Here is a 25,081-nt window from a genome sequence, read left to right as displayed (position 1 = left end):
CAGTGCAACAAGCTGGAGACTGCCTGAGATGGATGAGTTACCTGGAGGAGGAGCAACTACCATTTCTGTGGTTAGGTTGACTTAGCTGTTCTAGCCTGCCAGTTCCAGGCAGTCCAGGTGGTCAGAACAAGAAGGAATCCCACACAATGCAACAGAGCTGCTATGCCAGATTGTGGCCAGACTGCTTTTTTTAAGTGGGACCCCAATCCATTGCTCCTCATTGGGTGGGGACTCCCTGTGCGAATTTCAGCAACTCGAGCCAGGGTTACACAGACAGAACTCTGATCTCTCCCTGGGACAGAGCCCCCTGGGGGAGAGGCAGCCGATGTCTCTGCAGTTCAGTTGACTCAGCCTTTCCAGTCTGCTAGCTCCAAAGAGTCTAGGCAGTCTTGACATGGAAGGGTTATCCCCAACATGGCACACCTGCTCCACCAAAAATCAGCCATCCTATTCCTCCTGACTGGGTCAGAGCTCCCAACAGGGGTCTCCTGACACCTCCTACGGGAGCATCCAGGCCAGCAACAGGTCACTACCCACCCTGGGATGGGGCTCCCAAAGGAAAAAGCAGGCTGCCATCTTTGCTGTTGCACAGCCTCCACTGGTGATACCTCCAGGTCTGGGAAAAATGAGGCAAATAGGGTCACGAGCAATCCCCCCAACAAACCACAGCAGCCCTATGAAAAAGTGGCTTGACTGTTAAAAGAAAAACAAACAAACAGAAAGCAACAATAACAGCATCAATAAAAAAGACCACACAAAAATCCCACTCAAAGGTCAGCAATCTCAAAAAATTGAAGCTAGATAATCCCACAAAGATGGGAAAGAATCAATGCAAAAATACTGAAAACTCAAAAAGCCAGAGTGCCTCTTCTCCAAATGACCACAATACCTCTCCAGCAAGGGCCCAGAACTGGGCTGAGGCTGAGATCATTGAATTCACAGAAGTAGGCTTCAGAAGGTGGGTAATAACAAACTTTGCTGAGGGAAAGGAACATGCTGTAATCCAATGCAAAAAAGCTAAGAATCATGATAAAACAATACAGGAGCTGAAAACCAGAAGAGCCAGTTTAGAGAGGAGCATAACTAATCTGATGGAGCTGAAAAACACAACACAAGAAATTCACAATGCAATCACAAGTATCAACAGCAGAATAGACCAAGTGGAGGAAAGAATCTCAAAGCTTGAAGACTACAGTCTTCAAGGCAGACAAGAATAGAGAAAAAGGAATGAACAAAACCTCTGAGAAATATGGGACTATACAAAAAAGACTGGACCTATGACTGATTGGGGTACCCAAAAGAGATGGAGAGAATGGAACCAAGTTGAAAAACATACTTCAGAATATCATCCAGGAGAACTTCCCCAACTTAGCAAGACAGGCTAACATTCAAATGCAGGAGGTCCAGAGAACCCCAGTAAGATACTCCATGAGAAGATCAACCCCAAGACACATAATCATCAGATTCTCAAAGGTTGAAAAAAAGAGAGAAAAAAATATAATAGGCAGCCAGAGAGAAAGGCCAGGTCATCTACAAAGGGAAACCCATCAGACTAAGAGCAGACATTTCAGCAAAAACCCTAAAGCCAGAAGAGATTGGGGGCCAATATTCAACATTCTTAAACAAAAGAATTTCCAACCCAGAATTTCACATCCAGCCAAACTAAGCTTCATAAGCAAAGAAGAAGATACTTTCCAGACAAGCAAATGCTGAGGGAATTCATCACCACCAGGCCTGCCTTGCAAGAGCTCCTGAAGAAAGCACTAAATATGAAAAAGAAAAACTGTTACCAGCCACTATAAAAACACATTGAAGTACACAGACCAGTGACACTATAAAGCAACCACATAAACAAGTCTGCAAAATAACAAGCTAGCATCATGATGACAGGATCAAATTCACACATAATAAAAACCTTAAATGTAAATGGGCTAAATGCCCCAATTAAAAGACACAGAATTGCAAGCTAGGGGAAGAGTTAAGACCCATTATGCTGTCCTCAAGAGACCCATGTAACATGCGAAGACACACATGGACTCAAAATAAAGGGATGGAGGAAAATTTACCAAGCAAATGGAAAACAGAAAAAAGCAGGGGCCGCAATCCTAGTTTCTGACAAAACAGATTTTAAACCAACAAAGACCAAAAAAGACAAAGAAGGGCATTACATAATGGCAAAGGGTTCAATTCAACAAGAAGAGCTAACTATGCTAAATATATATGTACCCAATAGAGGAGCACCCAGATCCAAAAGCAAGTTCTTAGAGACCTACAAAGAGACTTATACTCTCACACAATAATAATGAGAGGCTTTAACATCCCACTGACAATATCAGACAGATCACTGAGACAGAAAATTAAAAGATATTCAGGACCTGAACTTAGCTTTGGATCAAGCAGACTTGACAGACATCAAGAGTCCACCCAAAAACAACAGAATATATATTTTTCTCATAGCCACAACACTTACTCTAAAATCGATCACATAATTGGAATTAAAACACCCCTCAGCAAATGCAAAATAACTGAAACCATAACAATCTCTCAGACTATAGCACAATCAAATTAGAATCAAGACTTTAAAAAATCACTCAAAACCACACACTACATAGAAACTGAACAACCTGAATGACTCCTGGGTGAAACTAAGCCAGAAATCTAGAAGTTATTTGAAACTAATGAGAACAAAGAGACAAAGTACCAGAATCTCTGCAACACAGCTAAAGCAATGTTAAGAGGAAAATTTATAGCACTAAATGCCCACATCAAAAAGCTTCTAGTAGAAAGATCTCAAATTAACAACCTAACATGACAACTAAAAGAACTAGAGAACCAACAACAAACAAGCCCCAAAGGTAGCAGAACACAAGAAATAACCAAGATCAGAGCAGAACCTAAGAAGATAGAGCTGTCAAAAACCCTTCAAAAAGCCAATGAATCCGGGAGCTAGGTTTTTTGTTTGTTTGTTTTGTTTTGTTTTGTTTGAAAAAATAAATAGGTAGACTGCTAGCTAGACTAATAAAGAAGAAAAGAGAGAAGAATCAGACACCATCAAAAATGATAAGGGGGATATCACCACTGACACTACAGAAATACAAATAATCATCAAAGAATACTATGAATACCTCTATGCACATGAACTAGAAAATCTAGAAAAAAGCGGGTAAGTTCCTGGACATATACACCCTCCCAAGATTGAACCAGGAAGAACCTGAATCCCTGAATAGACCAATAATGAGTTCTGAAAATGAGATAGTAATAAATTGCTTGCCAACCAAAAAAAGCCCAGGACCAGATAGATTTACAGTTGAATTCTACTAGAGGTACAAAGAAGAGCTGGTACCATTTCTACTGGAACTAAATTGAAAAGGAGGGACTGCTACCTAACTCCTTTTATGAGACCCTAGCATCATCCTGATACCAAAACCTGGCAGAGACACAACAACAAAAAAGAAAAATTTAGGCCAGTATCCTTGATGAACATCAATGCAAAAATCCTCAATAAAATACTGGCAAACTGAATCCAGCAATACATCAAAAAGCTTATCCACCACAATCAAAGTTGGTTCAACATATGCAAATCAATACATGTAATTTATCACATAAACAGAACTAAAGACAAAACCATATGATTATCTCAATGGACACAGAAAAGGCCTTAGATAAAAGTCAACATCTTTCATGTTAAAAACTCAATAAACTAAGTATTTAAGGACCATACCTCAAAATAATAAGAACCATATATAACAAACTCACAGTCAATATCATACCTGAATGAGCCAAAAGCTGGAAGCATTCTCCTCAAAAACCGGCACAAGACAAGGATGCTTTCTCTCACCACTACTATTCAACACAGCATTGGAAGTTCTGACCAGGGCAATCAGGCAACACAAAGAAATAAAGAAAATTCAAATAGGAAGAGAGGAAGTCAAACTGTTTCTGTTTGCAGATAACATGATCCTGTATCTAGAAACCCCCATCATCTCAGCCCAAAAGCTTCTGAAGCTGATAAGCAACTTCAGCAAAGTCTCAGGATACAAAATCAATGTGCAAAAATCACTAGCATTCCTATACACCAACAACAGGCAAGAGGAGAGCCAAATCATGAAAGAACTCGCATTCACAATTGCTACAAAGAGAATAAAACACCCATGAATACATCTAACAAGGGAAGTGAAGGACCTCTTCAAGGACAACTACAAATCACTGCTCAGGGAAATCAGAGAAGACACAAACAAATGGAAAAACATTCCACCCTCAGGGATAGGAAGAATCAATATTGTGAAAATGGCCATACTACCCAAAGTAATTTACAGATTCAATGCTATTCCCATTAAACTACCATTGACATTCCTCACAGAATTAGAAAAAACTATTTTAAAATTCATATGGAATCAAAAAAGAGCCTGTATAGCCAAGACAATCCTACACAAAAAGAACAAAGCTGGAAGCATCACACTACCCAAGTTCCAACTGTACTACAAGGCTACAGTAACCAAAACATCATGGTACTGGCACAAAAACAGACACATAGACCAATGGACAGAATAGAGATCCCAGAAATAAGACTGCACACCTACAACCATCTGATCTTCAACAAACCTGACAAAAACAAGCAATGGTGAAAGGATTCCTTTTTTTTTTTTTTTTTTTTTTTTAAGACGAGAGTTTCACTCTTGTTGCCCAGGCTGGAGTGCAATGGCGCGATCTTGGCTCACCGCAACCTCCACCTCCCAGGTTCAAGCGATTCTCCTGCCTCAGCCTCCCAAGTAGCTGGGATTACAGGCATGCGCCACCATGCCCAGCTAATTTTTGTATTTTTAGTAGAGACAGGGTTTCTCCATGTTGGTCAGGCTGGTCTCGATCTCCCGACCTCAGGTGATCCACCCACCTCGGCCGCCCAAAGTGCTGGGATTACAGGCGTGAGCCACTGCGCCCGGACAGGATTCCCTATTTAATAAATGGTGCTGGGAGAACTGGCTAGCCATATGCAGAAAATTGAAACTATACCCCTTCCTTACATCTTACACAAAAATTAACTCAAGATGGATTAAAGACTTAAAAGTAAAATCCAAAACTATAAAAACCCCAGAAAAAAATCTAGGCAACAACATTCAGAACATAGGCATGGGCAAAGATTTCATGACAAAAACGCCAAAAGCAATTGCAACAAAAGCCAAAATTGACAAATGGGATCTAATTAAACTAAAGAGCTTCTGCACAGCAAAAGAAACTATCATCAGAGTGAACAGACAACCTATAGAGTGGGAGAAAATTTTTGCAATCTGAGCCTCTGACAAAGGTCTAATATCCAGAGCCTACAAGGAATTTAAACAAATTTATAAGAAAAAACCAACCCCATTAAAAAGTGGGCAAAGGACATGAACAGACACTTCTCAAAAGAAGACATTCATGCAGCCAACAAACATGAAAAAAAGCTCAGCATCACTCATCATTAGAGAAATGCAAATCAAAAGCCAGTCAGAATGGCGATTATTAAAAAGTACAGAAACAACAGATGCTGGCAAGATTGCAGAGATAAAGGAATGCTTTTACACTGTGGTGGGAGTATAAATTAGTTCAACCATTGTGGAAGACAGTGTGGTGATTCCTCAAAGATCTAGAGGCAGAAATACCATTTGACCCAGCAATTCCCTTACTGGCTATATACACAAAGGAGTATAAATCATTCTATTATAAAGATACATGCATGCATATGTTCATTGCAGCACCATTCACTATAGCAAAGACATGGAATCAACCCAAATGTCCATCAATGATTGACTGGAAAAGAAAATATGGTACATATACACCATGGAATACTATGCAGCCATAGAAAGGAACACAATCGTGTCCTTTGCAGGGACAGGGATAGAGCTGGAAGCCATTATCCTCAGCAAACACACACAGGAACAGAAAATCAAATACTGCATGTTCTCACTTATAAGTGGGAGCTGAACAATGAGAACACATGAACACAGGGAGGGGAACAACATACACTGGGGCGCATCACGGGGAGCGGTGGAAGGAGAGAGCGCATCGGGAAAAATCGCTAATGGACAGTGGGCTTAATAACCTAATAACCAAGGTGATGGGTTGATCTGTGTAGCAAACCACCATGGCACACGTTTAGCTAAGTAACAAACCTGCACATCCTGCACATGTACCCCAGAACTTAAAAGTTGAAGGAAAAAAAAAATCTACAGAATTGGCTCCAGAGTATTGCCTTATGCTGCTTAAACCCAAGAGGACTAAATTCATCCATACTTAGAAGGAATAAAAGTGGTAAGTTATAAATCTAGAGATTTATAAACTGATAAATTATAAATCTGTTCAGAAGATAGACTGCTCAGAAAAAAATTTCAGACCCTTCTCCTAACATAGGGAAAAAGCTGTTATTCTATAATAGCTTCTAATAATTGCTTACAACTTAATGCCTGGGTTTGAAATGTCAAAGTTACCCTCCCGCAAAATACATACAATCAACTACATTTCCATATAAAAATCTCTTTTCAATGTTCTTTGGATCAGAAATAGGAGAACCCCACACCTCATCAATTTTCACTGATAATCACTGTTAGTTTCTGGCACGTAGGATTTCCCTTTCTTTCTTTCCAGCTCTGTTATATTTCTTTCTTCTGATATTTTATCCAACTTTTCTATGTGGTTATAAAAGGCAAGGGGCCTGAATTATTTCAGTCCACCTCACTGCCAGAATAGAAAGTCTCTACAAAAAAATGTCAAAAATTGTCCTTACCTCTAATATAATTAATAAATAAGAGTAAATTAATACTGTTCAGCCAAACAGCGTTTTCTTGTACTCAGCCGTTGTAGTCATGAATTCCATTTTCTCTTTCAGGAGTATCACAACCTTCTTACGCCTCTGCCCTTTGCCTTTCACAGTAACAATAGGAATTTCTGATGCAAGATAAATTTTTATAATATGACTAACTCTACTGTGCTGGTATACAGAGCGTAGCGCTCCCAGGGTTTGGAGACAGAACAAGATCAGTACAGTGGATGAGTTTAGTTATCTGCAGAAGTAACTCAAAAGCACAGTATAATAGAAACTGCAGAAGAATGAAGCTTAAAAACACCTGGTTTTTAATCCCAATTTACCACTGAGCAGGCGACTTCAGGTAAGCTACTTAACTTTCCTCATCCTCATTATTTTTAAGAAGATAACTCTATCCATCTGATAGGGTTATTGTAAGATAACTCAGTAGGCACTCAATAAATAGTAGATATTATTATCTTAAGAGTGTTTGTAAATGTTTTCTGATAAAAATCAGAGAAACCTACTCATTCACCAATTATTCTCAGGAAAACAGACTAGATATAGAGAAAGTTATGATTCACTTCAACTCAGTTTATGACCCTGTGACAAGGTACTGGTGCTTCCCACCAAAATGGGAATTGAATTTTGTTTTGCTTTTTCATTTTAGTTACTGTTTGTTTAGTATATATTTAATCCCAGAGCACCTAAATCCCATTTATATGTTTGGGGAATTATCCTTTGTGTAAGTCTTGAAGGAAGGCAAAAGCTACCCTCCATTAATGCAAATTTGCCAGATATTCACTTTCCTGGTCTCTCTTGCAGGCTCTTCCAGTCAGATGCACCCTTATTCTCCCTCTCCCCAACTGGACTCTGACTTAGGAGTCAACAATGCAAAGAAATGAGGCCTTTAAGGAATGCGTTCTGGCAGGAGTGGTAGTAACCCATTAAAACCAACAGAAAAATTCTCTGGTTCTATTACAGCCTATATAAATATCTCTATCAAGACCATCAAATCTCCTTTGTTCTGAATGTATGCTCTCCAAATAATATCTAAGTTGCAAATGTTGTTCTCTAGATACCCTAACATCAGAAAGGGCACTAACATGTATTCCATACCCTGAAAGAGGAATAATCTAACCATAAATGAATACACTGAGGTTCTAATTTTTTAAATCAGTCTCTTAGAAGTGTGGCATGTGTCAGACCCCTACAGCCTCATCTCTTCCAGGAAACTGACAAATCAAGTGCCAGAACACCCAAAATAAGAACGAGATCCTGAACCCATGGGACCCACTAAGGCATAGTTACCTGTGATGTTTTATGACTAATCATTCATTTCTCACACACACACACACACACACACACACCCTTTCTCATATAAACCACTACATGGCCTACAGTACTGTACAGAAGACTTTGCAGAAATACAAGTGACCATCTACCCCGCTCCATAAAACAGAAATGCTGTGTACCTTCAAGATCCAAACACAAAGAGAGAAAAAGAGAAAGAGAAATGAGGACAGTGTCTGAGAAAAGAGAAATCTGGTTTTCTAAGTTCAGAAGATTCGTTTTTTCCTCCATAAAATTTTGAAAAGCCAATCTCTACATCGATGTTTCTACTACATCAGACATTATTCTATGTAAATAAAACATAAAAGATTCAACATTTAGAACACTGGTAAATTTACTTTTAACCAGAAATCCCTTCTACCTGAATTACACAATTTCTCAACTAAGCCTCCATTGCATGCTACCCAATCACACTTAAGGATGGGAATGAGAACACAGATAATATTTATTTTCCTAATAAAAAAACTAATGTCAAATGTACCACTTCATACCTTGATTAAAATTACTTTTTTTTTTTTTTTTTTTTTTTGAGACGGAGTCTCGCTCTGTCGCCCAGGCTGGAGTGCAGTGGCTGGATCTCAGCTCACTGCAAGCTCCGCCTCCGGGGTTTATGCCATTCTCCTGCCTCAGCCTCCCGGTAGCTGGGACTACAGGCGCCCGCCACCTCGCCCGGCTAGTTTTTTGTATTTTTTAGTAGAGACGGGGTTTCACCGTGTTAGCCAGGATGGTCTCGATCTCCTGACCTCGTGATCCGCCCGTCTCGGCCTCCCAAAGTGCTGGGATTACAGGCTTGAGCCACCGCGCCCGGCCAAAATTACTTTCAAATTACTATTCCTGAGATTTTATTTTAGGTACAAAATATTAATAAGTCAGAAAAATAGAAAATTTATTAATACATTGCACTATGAAAAGGAAGGAAATAACTTCTCCAAAGGAACGAAACTTACTTTGTTGACATTTTAATATATTGATATAGCATATGTTTTAAAAACATTAACTTAAGTATAGTAATGTCCAATAGATATTAAATCAGGGTACAATACTGGAATAGACTCGTAATATATCTGATCCAATTTTTTACTTAGTCTCAATTTCTTTTTATTTTTGGTTCCAGCATTCAAGTATTACATATTTGTACTCATTGCCCTTTCAAATGTTGTATCAAAATTCAACAGACAAACCAAAAACAGAGCTTTGGCAAGGGCAGTATTGCTTACAACCAACAAAGAACTCATTTTACAATTCTGACCACGTCTAGAACAAACAGGAATAACAGAAATATCCTTTAGAATTCTTTTTAATATTTTTTCCAGTTTTACTGAGGTATGATTGAACAAATATACTTTGTAATTCTTATCAACAAATAACCACATTTCAGATACAGGAAAGCTATCACAAAAATGACTGATCTTTCTCTATCATTTCTTTCCTAATTTATCTCAGAAACTAATCCCACCACAATACTATTTATATTCACACAGACCTAAAATCGTTCACCTTTCATAATAACCCACACTCCAATGTAAATTACCAGATTTAAATATGAAGCTGCTTTCAAAAAACTGAATGGCATGGGGATTGGGTGGTGGATGGCTTATAGACATTATTTGGATCCTGACACAAATAAACTACCTATAAAAGATGTTTGTGAGACAACTGGAGAACGTGAATATGAACTGGATAACTAGATTAAAAATTTTTGCTATTTTCGATATATAATATTATCATATAATTGCTTATATTAGGTCCTTATTTTTTAAGACATATTATATATATATATACATACACACATATACATATATTTAGAGGTGACATGACAACATCAGAATTTGAAATACTACCGGGGGAAAAAAGCAGTTATCGCAAAATGTTGATAATGTTTAAACTCAGGGAGAAATCATATTTTCTAGTGTGTTTAAAATTTTTCATAGAAAGAATTAAAGAAGTAACAAAAGAAGAAATAAACGAGGGTTACCTTTTCCCAGTCAACTCAATTTGGCCCTTCTTATTGAAGATGAATTTAGAATCATTATATCCCCATCCATTCCATTTCATAACTTCTTGCCTAGTGAGAAGAAAAAATATATAAATGAGACCAATGCTAAACATCTTAAAACTGCATAGTATATCATTGATTATTAACTCATAATCATCTAAAACACCTTATGCCCACTAATTGTATAACATTAAATAAAATTAGCACATGTTAAAATGTCCATATACTAATATTTCTGAATATAGAAGCACTCTGATGAGCAGCACCTGCTTCACAGAGGGCTACAACCAATAAATTTAATGCATTCAAAGGAAGAAATAAAAAGTTGCAAAAAGGAAGAAGATAAGTTTAAAATATAAATGTTGCATTTTGTACATGTTATTGGTTTACATTGTAGAATGACCTAAAAAGTTCTGCAATTAAAACTAAGGAAACACAGTTTTACACATATGAGAAAAAAATCATAAATACTAATCTTCCGCTATGATTTTTAAAAAAGACCAACTTACCAAGTAGATTGGCTAGCAATAGACACAATAAAGTAAGTTAAAAATCTCAGTGCTGGGTTTACATTCTAAATTCTTCAAATTCCATATAACTACCAATCTCTACCTTGACCTACATATTGTAACAGTTAATGGCTATACCCATTTTCAAAATTCCAAAATAACATGATATTTTTAATTTCCAAAACACCAATATTTCATAGTTGTAAAAATCCTTATTTATCAAAATCAATGGCTGAATCATTCAATTTTGCACATCATGTTAGATAGGTCTGGACCTGTACAGAACATAATAAGCAATCACGCTGAAGTACTGCATCACTTTTTATTACATGTTTTGGCAGACTACCCTAGTTTGATGTTGGCTACTGAAATAAATGGGTGGTAAGTCTTCTTACCACAAATTCAACTATGCAGTTTATGATGCAAATAATGTAACAAAAACATTTTTCTATCTTGAAAGTTATTTGCTGCATTCAAACTTCAAAATAAACAAAGATGCACTCATTACAAAGTGTTCTTCTTATTCTCAAGTAATTCTCAAGAAAGAAGAAACAAGCAAGTTTTTTTATTACAATCATAATTCTTGTTCTAGTTCAAAGGCTTTTCAAACAAATGAACATGAACATAATACAACTGAACCAGATATAGGTAATTAATTATGAACTGAAATCTCCATCTATACACAAAATTAAGACAAAGAAACTAGGAATGCTCTGTTTACAACTATGATTTGCTATCAATAAAAGCTACAGTCCCTCTACAAAAATTTCAAAATATCTGAAGAGTATCAATCCAGAGACTGGATTTGTAGATTAGTCAGTTATAAACTAACACTAAATATTTTTTCTAATCCCATAACATTCCTAACCTCATCGCAGAGGGAGGTTTTGGAAGGGAGCTTTTGGAAAAATCTCTATGGAAAAACATCATGACTAATGTTACCAGTGACACACTCATTTTCTTAAGATTTTACTTTTTTTTGTTTTAGTGCCAACACTTGGGATTGAACCTAAGATTTTCACATTCTAAAAACAGATTAGAGTATTTTCCACTTTGTTTTTTTTCATGATTAAATTATCTCCACTTTTATGAAGTATAATTTACTTAGTATTTTCTTATTATATTTCAAGAATCAGAAGGGTAAATATATATTTTAACACATTAACATCTTTAATGGCTTATAATGTGCATAGATTTTATGTGATTGCATTTTATTAGTGAATTTCAACATTTATTATAATTCTGTTCTTTACAAAATAGTAATTTGGTATTACACAAAATAAATGCAAAAATCTCAAGGCAAGGCACGGGGAAATAATTTCAGTACAGAGGTTGAATTTGGCATGTTTATGTAGCTTAACAATGAAAATCATTTTCCTTAAAATTATCCCTAGAATTTAAAAAATTATTCCCAGATGACCCCAAAGTAAAAAGCTAAACTTAGTCACATGGGTTCATTCTTAGCGCTTCATGAGGAAATGAATCAAGATGAGCAGGAAAGATCTGCTGTTATACACTATAAAATGAAGGGTTTTACATCCTGAAGAGTCTTTGGCCTTACATTTTCAAGTTGGGTAATATCCTAAAGAACTTTCAAATTTTCAACTGTAGGTACCTTTTTCTCTCTTTTCATCCCAGTCATAAAATTGGGCTTATAAAATGGACTTTACTATATTTGTAGCAACTTTTGGAGTCCTCTCAGAAGTTGAATGTAGGCATTTGGAATGCATTTGTGCCCCAAACAGGATTACGAAGCATAAATAGCATACAATTAAAATCTAGATTACCCCCAAACCTATCTTCTGATATCTTCAAGCACCCCAGGTGTTAAATAAAAGACAGGTAAATTTCCCAGGCTTCTGGTTTTATACTTTTATATACACATATTCCAACGACCCCCAAAATTACTAGTATATACTCTGATAGTTAAATACAACTATATGATTAAATTTTTAAATAACTTCTTATAAATAAGAGTATAATAAGTATTTTGAAGGGTATTACAGCATAACATTTTAAAATTAGAATAAAACTTTACGTAGTCACAGAATTCGAAAACTAAAAAGATCCTCAGAACCCACCTAGTTCAATTGCTCATTTTTCAGATAAAGAAACTACCCAGGGAAGCATCCCTGGTCACACAGCTAAGTTCGTTGTGAGTATCCAAAGGCTGACTTCCAGTCTCACAATTCTTCCTCTTCAGACAGGCAATAATATCTGAAACCCATCTAAGTCAGGCTCTCAGAAAACCAGAATATTTGAAAGAACTTATTTTTTTCTTCACATCAATAGTGTTTCAAGAAACTATTATATGTTATTATAAGCTGAGTATCCTTTATCCAAAATGCTTCGGACCAGAAGTGTTTCAGATTTCAGACTTTTTTCAGATTCTGGAATACATAATGAAACTTCTTGGGGATTGGATCCAAGTCTAAACACAAAATTTATGTTTCATACACATCTTATCACATAGCCTGAAGGTAACTGTATATAATATTTTTAATGGTTCTATGAATGAAACAAAGTTTGTATACACTGAACTATCAGGAAGCAAAGGAATCACTATCTCATGGCAGTGTTCAAAAAGTTTCCAATGTTGGAACATTCTGGATTTTAGATTTTCAAATTAGGGATGCTCACCCTGTGTTGTAGTCATTCGTCTGCACTTGACCTGAAGGGAAAACGTTTAAAAATCAAGGGATATGTTTGTCCCAGAAGCCAAATTCCCTACACCTCCAATAGTGTAATGAATTCTGCCATTCAGAATAATCCCAAAGCACTGCAAGCACTAAAATGAAGAATGATTAAAGAATCAACAACTTTCCATAAGATTCAAATAAAAGAATCCAATTCTCATCTAACCCCAGAGGTCAATCAACCAGTATGATCTCTCAGACATTCCAATTCTTAGAGCTAACTATACCAAATTTAACATCTTTAAAAAAAAACAAGACCAGGCCAGGCACAGTGGCTCACGCCTGTAATCCCAGCACTTTGGGAGGCCGAGGTGGGCAGATCACAAGGTCAGGAGATGGAGACCATCCTGGCTAACATAGTGAAACCCCGTCTCTATTAAAAATTAAAAAAAAAAAAATTAGCTGGGTGTGGTGGTGCATGCCTGTAGTCCCAGGTACTCAGGAGGCTGAGGCAGGAGAATTGCTTGAACCCGGGAGGCGGAGGTTGCAGTGAGCCGAGATCACACCATTGCACTCCAGCCTAGGTGACAGAACAAGATTCAGTCTCAAAAAAAAAAAAAAAAAAAAAAATACACAAGACACCTCCTCCTGCCGAAAGAATAGTTGGCTTGATTTTATTGCATAAAAAAAAAATGTTTTACACATTTACACATCTAACCACAGTACCAAACAGTGAAAAAGCACACAGTATTAGCTGGTGTAACAAAAGAAAATGGAGGCATAAAATAGCATCCTATATGCACAAGGTGGCAGTATTCTCCCATGATATATACATGATGTACATATTCAATATTTAGAATTTTCCAGGGTTGTTATTATACAATCTTTAGGTGAAATATTTAGATTTAGCCTTACTATTATAAAAACCATAAAGGGTTTCTTTATTCCTAAAATGGGAAATTTTCACTTTGAAGTCTCCGTTTACAGACTGGTTGTCAGATTACTATTCCTCTACTAGTAACAAACTGCAAGCATCCTGACATATATGCATGGTTTCTACATTGCTATTTCTAATCATAATAATCATAATATTTTTCACCAGAAAATAAGGAAAAGGAAAAAATGATTTAGCCTACTTTCATTCTGGGTTGACAACTGTAAAACTTCAGCTATCTAATAACTTTTTAAAAAGCTTTTCTGAAAAAATTCCAATAATCAAAATTCTAATAAAAGATGCTTCACTCTTCAGATCAATATTTCTTCTTGCCCTGAAATAAAACTCACAAAGCTACCTTCATCTGATAATACTGTGATTTCCTAGAGAGGAAAAGGCCAACTGAAATGGCCAAAAGGATCTATAATTTTACTTTTCGTCATGAATTAGTTTAATGGCTTGTTAATTAACTTTGGTAACTGGTGAGGGCAGTAAGACCACCTAAATGTAATCAACTTGAGGACTCTGATAAGATCTTGTTTCTATGTTGAATAGGAGTGGTGAGAGAGGGCATCCCTGTCTTGTGCCAGTTTTCAAAGGGAATGCTTCCAGTTTTTGCCCATTCAGTATGATATTGGTTGTGGGTTTGACATAAATAGTTCTTATTATTTTGAGATACGTTCCATCAATACCGAATTTATTGACAGTTTTTAGCATAAAGGGCTATTGATTTTGTCAAAGGCCTTTTCTGCATCTATTGAGATAATCATGTGGTTTTTGTCTTTGGTTCTGTTTATATGCTGGATTACGTTTATTGATTTTTGCATGTTGAACCAGCCTTGCATCCCAGGGATGAAGCCCACTTGATCATGGTGGATGAGCTTTTTGATGTGCTGCTGGATTCAGTTTTCCAGTATTTTATTGAGGATTTTTGCATCGATGCTCATCAGGGATATTGGTCTAAAATTCTCTTTTTTTGTTGTGTCTCTGCCAGGCTTTGGTATCAGGATGATGTTGGCCTCGTAAAATGAGTTAGGGAGGATTCCCTCTTTTTCTATTGATTGGAATAGTTTCCGAAGGAATGGTACCAGCTCCTCCTTGTACCTCTGGTAGAATTCGGCTGTGAATCCGTCTGGTCCTGGACTTTTTTTGGTTGGTAGGCTATTAATTATTGCCTCAATTTCAGAGCCTGCTATTGGTCTATTCAGGGATTCAACTTCTTCCTGGTTTAGTCTTGGGAGAGTGTAAGTGTCCAGGAAATTATCCATTTCTTCTAGGTTTTCTAGTTTATTTGCGTAGAGGTGTTTATAGTATTCTCTGATGGTCGTTTGTATTTCTGTGGGGTCGGTGGTGATATCCGTTTTATCATTTTTTATTGCATCTATTTGATTCTTCTCTCTTTTCTTCTTTATTAGTCTTGCTAGTGGTCTATCAATTTTGTTGATCTTTTCAAAAAACCAGCTCCTGGATTCATTGATTTTTTGGAGGGTTTTTTGTGTCTCTATCTCCTTCAGTTCTGCTCTGATCTTAGTTATTTCTTGCCTTCTGCTAGCTTTTGAATGTGTTTGCTCTTCCTTCTCTAGTTCTTTTAATTGTGATGTTAGAGTGTCAATTTTAGATCTTTCCAGCTTTCTCTTGTAGGCATTTAGTGCTATAAATTTCCCTCTACACACTGCTTTAAATGTGTCCCAGAGATTCTGGTATGTTGTATCTTTGTTCTCATTGGTTTCAAAGAACATCTTTATTTCTGCCTTCATTTCGTTATGTATCCAGTAGTCATTCAGGAGCAGGTTGTTCAGTTTCCATGTAATTGAGCAGTTTTGATTGAGTTTCTTAGTCCTGAGTTCTAGTTTGATTGCACTGTAGTCTGAGAGACAGTTTGTTATAATTTCTGTTCCTTTACATTTGCTGAGGAGTGCTTTACTTCCAACTATGTGGTCAATTTTGGAATAAGTGCGATGTGGTGCCGAGAAGAATGTATATTCTGTTGATTTGGGGTGGAGAGTTCTGTAGATGTCTATTAGGTTCGCTTGGTGCAGAGTTGAATTCAATTCCTGGATATCCTTGTTAACCTGCTGTCTCATTGATCTGTCTAATGTTGACAATGGGGTGTTAAAGTCTCCCATTATTATTGTATGGCAGTCTAAGTCTCTCTGTAAGTCTCTAAGGACCTGCTTTATGAATCTGGGTGCTCCTGTATTGGGTGCATATATATTTAGGATAGTTAGCTCTTCCTGATGAATTGATCCCTCTACCATTATGTAATGGCCTTCTTTGTCTCTTTTGATCTTTGATGGTTTAAAGTCTGTTTTATCAGAGACTAGGATTGCAACCCCTGCTTTTTTTTTGTTCTCCATTTGCTTGGTAGATCTTTCTCCATTCCTTTATTTTGAGCCTATGTATGTCTCTGCATGTGAGATGGGTCTCCTGAATACAGCAAACTGATGGGTCTTGACTTTTTATCCCATTTGCCAGTCTGTGTCTTTTAATTGGACCATTTAGTCCATTTACATTTAAGGTTAATATTGTTATGTGTGAACCTGATCCTGTGATTATGATATTAGTTGGTTATTTTGCTCGTTAGTTGATGCAGTTTCTTCCTAGCATCAATGGTCTTTACATTTTGGCATGTTTTTGCAATGGCTGCTACCGGTTGTTCCTTTCCATATTTAGTGCTTCCTTCAGGATCTCTTGTAGGGCACGCCTGGTGGTAACAAAATCTCTAAGCATTTGCTTGTCTCTAAGGGATTTTATTTCTCCTTCACTTATGAAACTTAAGTTTGGCTGGATATGAAATTCTGGGTTGAAAACTCTTTTCTTTAAGAATGTTGAATATTGTCCCCCACTCTCTTCTGGCTTGTAGAGTTTCTGCCGAGAGATCTGCTGTTAGTCTGATGGGCTTCCCTTTGTGGGTAACCCAACCTTTTTCTCTGGCTGCCCTTAACATCTTTTCCTTCATTTCAACTTTGGTGAATCTGACAATTATGTGTCTTGGAGTTGCTCTTCTCGAGGAGTATCTTTGTAGCATTCTCTGTATTTCCTGAATTTGAATGTTGGCCTGCCTTACTAGGTTGGGGAAGTTCTCCTGGATGATATCCTGCACAGTGTTTTCCAACTTCGTTCCATTTTCCCCATCACTTTCAGGCACACCAATCAGACGTAGATTTGGTCTTTTCACATAATCCCATATTTCTTGGAGGCTTTGTTCTCTCTCACCACTCCTATTCAACACAGTGTTGGAAGTTCTGGCTAGGGCAATCAGGCAAGAGAAATAAATAAAGGGTATTCAGTTAGGAAAAGAAGAAGTCAAACTGTCCCTGTTTGCAGATGACATGATTGTATATTTAGAAAACCCCATCATCTCAGCTCAAAATCTCCTTAAGCTGATAAGCAACTTCAGCAAAGTCTCAGGATACAAAATCAATGTGCAAAAATCATAAGCATTCTTATACACCAGTAACAGACAGAGAGCCAAATCATGAATGAACTCCCATTCACAATAGCTTCAAAGAGAATAAAATACCTAGGAATCCAACTTACAAGAGACGCAAAGGACCTCTTCAAGGAGAACTACAAGCCACTACTCAGTGAAATAAAAGAGGACACAAACAAATGGAAGAACATACCATGCTCATGGATAGGAAGACTCAATATCGTGAAAATGGCCATACTGCCCAAGGTAATTTATAGATTCCATGCCATTAAGCTACCAATGACTTTCTTCACAGAATTGGAAAAAACTGCTTTAAAGTTCATATGAAACCAAAAAAGAGCCTGCATTGCCAACACAATCCTAAGCCAAAAGAACAAAGCTGGAGGCATCATGCGACCTGACTTCAAACTATACTACAAGGCAACAGTAACCAAAACACCATGGTACTGGTACCAAAACAGAGAGATAGACCAATGGAACAGAACAGAGCCCTCAGAAATAATACCACACATCTACAGCCATCTGATCTTTGACAAACCTGACAAAAACAAGAAGTGGGGAAAGGATTTCCTATTTAATCAATGCTGCTGGGAAAACTGGCTAGCCATAAGTAGAAAGCTGAAACTGGATCCTTTCCTTACACCTTATACAAAAATCAATTCAAGATGGCTTAGAGACTTAAATGTTAGACCTAAAACCATAAAAACCCTAGAAGAAAACCTAGGTAATACCATTCAGGACATAGGCATGGGCAAGGACTTCATGTTGAAAACACCAAAAGCAACGGCAACAAAAGCAAAAATTGACAAATGAGATCTAATTAAACTAAAGAGCTTCTGCACAGCAAAAGAAACTACCATTAGAGTGAACAGGCAACCTACAGAATGGGAGAAAACTTTTGCAATCTACTCATCTGACAAAAGGCTAACATCCAGAACTTACAAAGAACTCAAATTTACAAGAAAAAAACAAACAACCCCATCAAAAAGTGGGCAAAGGATATGAAGAGACACTTCTCAAAAGCAGACATTCATACAGCCAACAGACACATGAAAAAATGCTCATCCTCACTCGCCATCAGAGAAATGCAAATGAAAACCACAATGGGATACCATCTCACACCAGTTAGAATGGCAATCATTAAAAAGTCAGGAAACAACAGGTGCTGGAGAGGATATGGAGAAATAGGAACACTTTTACACTGTTGGTGGGACTGTAAACTAGTTCAACCATTGTGGAAAACAGTGTGACGATTCCTCAAGGATCTAGAACTAGAAATACCATTTGACCCAGCCATCCCATTACTGGGGATATACCCTAAGGATTATAAATCATGCTGCTATAAAGACACATGCGCACGTATGTTTATTGCGGCACTATTCACCACAATAGCAAAGACTTGGAATTAACCCAAATGTCCATCAGTGACAGACTGGATTAAGAAAATGTGGCACATATACACCATGGAATACTATGCAGCCATAAAAAAGGATGAGTTCATGTCCTCTGTAGGGACATGGATGCAGCTGGAAACCATCATTCTCATCAAACTATCCCAAGAACAGAAAATCAAACACCGCATGTTCTCACTTATAGGTGGGAATTGAACAATGAGATCACTTGGACACAGGAAGGGGAACATCACACACTGGGGCCTATTGTGGGGAGAAGGGAGTGGGGAGGGATAGCATTAGGGGATATACCTAATGTAAATGACGAGTTAATGGGTGCAGCATACCAACATGGCACATGTATACATATGTAACAAAACTGCACATTGTGCACATGTACCCTAGAACTTAAAGTATACTTAAAAAAAATTATATATAATATATCCAGATATATTATATATAATACATTCATCATATATGTATATTACATACATTATACACACACACAAAAAAAAACACACAAGAACCTTCATAGGCACCCATGGGATAGGCAGATGAAATTAGGAATCAGAGATGGAGGAAAATTAGAGGCCTCACACAAATACCATACATTAAAATGTATGTTACCACAACTCTCTGAATCTGAGGCAAATATGCTGCTCAGCCTTTGAATCTCAGTGCAGTTGCTCTCTGTTCTGAGAAAATAATTCTTTCTTCCATATATATGCAGAACTTTCATGATGGTTTATTATAAAATCTACTGGGCTTCTTACCAATAGCTACAAATATTTTTGAATGATAGAATTCCATTATGAATTAAACGGCTTCAACTATATGGTAAACCAAATATACATTTAACTACCTACAGTCAACTTTTTATAGTCCACAAGAAACTAGCACTCTAAAAAACTTCTTAAGGCCAAGCACAATGATTCACACCTGTAATTCCACCACTTTGAAAGGCCAAGGTGGGAGGATAACTTGAGCCTTGAAGTTCAAAATAAGCCTGGGCAACACAGTGGGACCCCCAATTCTCAAAAATAAAATAAAATAAAATAAAATAAAATAAAATAAAATAAAAGCCAGGTATGGTGATGCAAGCCTGTAATGCCAGCTACTACAAGGCCAAGGCAGAAGGATCCCTTGAGCTCAAGAGTTCAAGGTTGTAGTGAGCCACAATTGCCACTGCACTCCAGCCTGGGTGACAGAGTGAGGCCCTGTCTCAAAAAAAGAAAAGAAAAGAAACCTTTAAAAACTTGAATTCAAGGCTCAAAAACTGCATCCCAAAGGTCCAATTCCTACATTTATTGCGAATAAATGAATGAAAGAAAAAGTAATATACAGGTATAAAGGGGAAAAATTGTACACGGAGGCACAGGAAAGTGGCAGGGGACAAGAAGGGCAAATAAGGTAAGGGCAGCTTTACCACACATTGACAGAATACTCTGGGCAGTCACTAATCACTCCCACACTTCTGTGACACACTATACCATAATCTACCAATTAGAAACTCATTACTGTTTGAATGATGCATTTGAAAATGGAAATACACACTATTAGTGATTCATACATTTAGTAGTGTATGTTACAAATATTTTGTGGTAGGACAGGTGTGTACCCACATATCCACTCACACAAGCTTGGTATCTGCCATTCTGAAAGCCTGGAAAGAACAACCATCCTATCCTTTACCCTCAGGTGTTCGTCTACGTAATGAGGAAAACAATCCAAATCTGCATCAGGAGGTTGTCATAGCAAAGGACAAAGAGAAAAGGACGTATCCTTCACTTGGACTCTTGTGTTCCCTGGACTGTGCTTTAAATTTCATGATTTGTTCCCTTCACTGTCCACTTGTAATCTAATCAATGTGGCAATTCTGGCAACCAACCCCAGACTTTCTCTACCACCAACTGGGAAAAATGCCAATTCACTTTCACTGCTCACTCCATGCTTGCTAGTAATTAAAAAAGGAATTGTATCACAAGCTTATTATACTGACCAACCCATAAGTGACCAAAGCCATTTCCAGTAGAGCCTTGAATTTCTGTAGAAACTATAAAACTGAACACAAAGAAAATACGAATGTCTCCAAAAATCTATATGCTATTTTAGCATTGAAACCAAGCCCAAGTTCCCTTCCCCAGCTGTCCTTTGGGGACAGACCAACAAGACCCTTGGCATGACTCTAAAAATGCCAAGACTGAAATCCCTACCGGCTTGATGTACACAGTATTCTTGTAAACTGTAGCTGTTGGGCAACCTCCTTTGGGTCCCCTCTCATTGTAGGGGAGCTCTGTTTCACTCTATTAAAATCTTGCAACTGCACACTCTTCTGGTCCATGTTTGTTATGGCTCGAGCCGAGCTTTCGCTCACCGTCCACCACTGCTGTTTGCCGCCAGCGCAGACCCGCCACTGACTTCCACCCCTCCAGATCCAGCAGGGTGTTTGCTGTGCTCCTGATCCAGCGAGGTGTCCATTGCCGCTCTTGATTAGGCTAAAGGCTTGCCATTGTTTGTGCACGGCTCAGTGCCCAGATTCATCCTAATCGAGCTGAACACTACTCGCTGGGTTCCACAATTCTCTTCCATGACCCACAGCTTCTAATAGAGCTATAACACTTACCGCATGGCCCAAGATTCCATTCCTTGGAAATCCATGAGGCCAAGAACCCCAGGTCAGAGAACAAGAGGCTTGTTGCCATTTTGGAAGTGGCCCGCCACCATCTTGGGAGCTCTAGAAGCAATGACCCCCAGGTAACATTTTGGCAACCACGAAGGGACTCTCCAAAGCAGTGAGTAATACTGAACCACTTTCACTTGCTATTCTATCCTATCCTTCCTTAGAATCAGAGGAAAATACCGGGCACCTGTTGGCCAGTTAAAAAAAACAATTAGCGTGGCCACCAGACTTAAGACTCAGGTGTGAGGCTGTCTGGGAAAAGGCTTTCTAACAACCCCCAGCCCTTCTGGGTTGGGAGTGTTGATCTGCCTGGAACCAGCTTCTGCTTTCAATTTTCCTGGGGAAGCCAAGGGCTGACTAGAGGCAGAAAGTGGTCATCCCAAACTCCTGGCGTTAGCGGGTTGAGATCTTGGTGCAGCCAGGAGTCTCTACTCAACAGTCGCCCATGTGTGCACACCACCTTTCCTTCTGACTCATTCCTCCTAGGTCCTGACCATGACTTTCTTGAAAGTATAGCCCCAAAATTCTCCTTACCTCTGAATCTACTTCCTCCAATCCCTGCCTCCTAGATACTAATGGTTCAGACTTTCATTTCCTCTCCCATGTATTAGAGCAAGCTGTATCTCCAAAGGGATCTAAGGAAGCTCTATGCTGTGTCCTTAGGCATCTAGGCTATGAACCCAGGGAGTCTTGTCCCTGGTGTCCCTCCCAATTTAGGCATATAGCTCTCGACATGAGCAGTTATATGGGACCCATTCCCCAATACCCTTGCCAGGGCCCCAAGCTTGTAAATGGCTAGGAGGACTGCTCTCCCGTTGTGTAAGATGCTCTCCTCCCCCGATTTCTACCCAGCTTACCCCTCTGCAATACAATCTCCAAGCCTTGGCTCCTTGGCCAGGGCCTTAGAACTGATGACCCAGCACTTTAACAACTGGAACTGGGTCTATGACAACATAATTGATCAGGATAAAAGCACATTAAGTCAAGGAGAGAAGAGACAGAGAGAGAGAGAGAGAGAGACAAATTAAAATAGTCTTACGCTGCTGGGGTCATCAAAAAGGAAAGGAAAGGGAAATAGAAGTGAACCGCCAAGCGGATATTGAAGCCAAAAGGGCCACAAAGCAGGACCCTCTGTTAGAAATGCTTATAGAAGGACACCTAATATGGGGTAATCCCCTCTGGGAAACCAAGCCCCAGTACTTGGCAGGAGAAATAGAATGGGGAACCTCACGAGGACAAGTTTCCTCCCCTCGGGATAGCTAGCCACTGAAGAAGGAAAAATACTTTTGCCTGCAGCTAACCAATGGAAATTCTTAAAACCCCTCACCAAACCTTCCATTTAGGCATTGATAACACCCATCAGATGGCCAAATCATTATTTACTGGACCAGGCCATTTAAAAACTATCAAGCAGATAGTCAAGGCCTGTGAAGTGTGCCAAAGAAATAATCCCCTGCACTTCAGGCCATACGTTTCAATCCCTGTATCTTTAACCTCCTTGTTAAGTTTGTCTCTTCCAGAATCAAAGGTGTAAAACTATAAATGGTTCTTCAAACGGAGCCTCAGATGCAGTCCACAACTAGGATCTACTGTGGACCACTGGACCGGCCTACTGGCCCATGCTCCAATGTTGATGACATCGAAGGCACCCCTCCCGAGGAAATCTCAACTGCAAAACCCCTACTACATCCAAATGCAACAGGAAGCAGTTAAGAGTGGTCGTCAACCAAACTCCCCAACAACACTTGGGTTTTCCTGTTGAGAGGCGGACTGCCAGACAGAACTAGGCTGGATTTCCTGGGCTGACTAAGAATCCCTAAGCCTAGCTGGGAAGGTGACCACACTCATCTTTAAACACGGGGCTTGTAACTCAGCTCACACCCAACCAATCAGGCAGTAAAGAGGGCTCACTAAAATACAAATTAGGCTAAAGCAGGAGGTAAAAAAATAGTCAAATCATATTTCACCTGAGATCACAGGGAGAGGGACAATGATTGGGATATGAACCCCAGGCATTCGAGCAGGGAGTGGCAGCCCCCTTTGGGTCTCCTCCCATTGTATGGGCTCTGTTTGCACTCTATTAAATCTTGCAACTGAAAAAAAAGAAAACAAAACAGTAGTTGTTGGTTTTTTTAGGTTTGTTTTACTTAAAATAATGACACAATAATAATCAGCAGTAGTCCCTTCTACTTTAAGTGACAGGTAGTTGGGATCGCTATCTTTGCTTCTGGTAAACCCATGGAAAAAATGAACCCCATAAAGTTTGGGGGAAGAGAAGAAAGCATTAAAAGCAGGACCCAATCACAACAGAGGTTCTCAAACTTCCTGGGAGCATAAAAATCACCTTGGGTGCTTATTTTAAAGGCAGAGTCCTAATGCCACCCTAGACCCAGCCCATGATTAAAATTTCTGGCAGTGGGGCCTCAGAATCTATACTTTGGACAACCACCCTCAGGAAATTCTGATGAGGGTCATCCACAGACCACACTTGGGTAAGCACTACCTTAAGACGCAAGAAAAAGTTAAGAATAGAAGACTCATCTGCTGAATAACCACAAAGGAATACAAAGCTTTAATGTAAACGGTTTACAATTAAGTTGATCTCACCCAAACCTTACCAAAATCAGGAGACTGGAATTGAGAGAAACAGAAAGGAAAAACTTCAAACTCACTTCACTGTAGGAGAGGATGGCCTTGAGTAGAATTCCACAAGAAAACAATGGGCAGCAAGAGGGCAAAGTGGCGGCACTCACCATGTGGAAGACAGGGGAAAGAGATAACAGGAAATGGAAATGTGATTACATGACAGAGGAGGTGGCATAAATCTATACCCAAATCTTACAAAAGACTATCTGGAAGGGGAAACGAGGGCTATATAGAGATCATGTTTTTTGATGCAAATTTTAGGAAGTTTGATCCACTATGGAACTTTGCCTAGTTCATACATGCTAAAAGTCTTAAAAAGTATAAGAATTAAAACAATTATTTATCAAATAACTTTCCTTTAGCACAAGAATATATTTATTCTAATTCCAATGTGTAGCCACCAAGGCCACATATCACACAGAAGCAAGCAATGGTGAGCCATGACTACTAAGAGTCACGGAGAAGAGTTTCAAACCAGAAATAGCACAACAGTGAACAAACATCATGTGTGATACTGACAATCAGCCTAAAATACAGTACGAGAAACTGCTGATGCTCTATACTTTTTGGGTTCTTCCCTTCCTTCCTAATGCATAAGGTGACATTTACTAGAAATTTGTTTTCTCACCAGGCACAGTGGCTTGTGCCTATAATCCCAGCGACTCAGGAGACTGAGGTGGGAGAACCACCTGAGGCCAGGAATTCAAGACCAGCCTAGGCAACACTTC

General features: G+C 38.5%; 1 protein-coding gene across 1 annotated transcript in view; it reads right to left on the bottom strand.

Annotated features, from left to right (window-relative positions):
* Positions 1-25,081, bottom strand: part of AGPS (alkylglycerone phosphate synthase) — a 155,927-nt gene that overhangs the window by 116,015 nt on the left and 14,831 nt on the right. The window contains exon 2 of the mRNA XM_023212321.2: positions 10,104-10,193. Within this exon, the coding sequence (XP_023068089.1) occupies positions 10,104-10,193 (90 nt within the window). The remainder of the gene's footprint in view (positions 1-10,103; positions 10,194-25,081) is intronic.

This window comes from Piliocolobus tephrosceles, chromosome 11, assembly GCF_002776525.5.
Source record: "Piliocolobus tephrosceles isolate RC106 chromosome 11, ASM277652v3, whole genome shotgun sequence".
NCBI lineage: Eukaryota > Metazoa > Chordata > Mammalia > Primates > Cercopithecidae > Piliocolobus > Piliocolobus tephrosceles.
The sequence above is the reverse complement of the archived record's forward strand: the minus strand, read 5'-3'. Positions and strand labels throughout refer to the sequence as shown.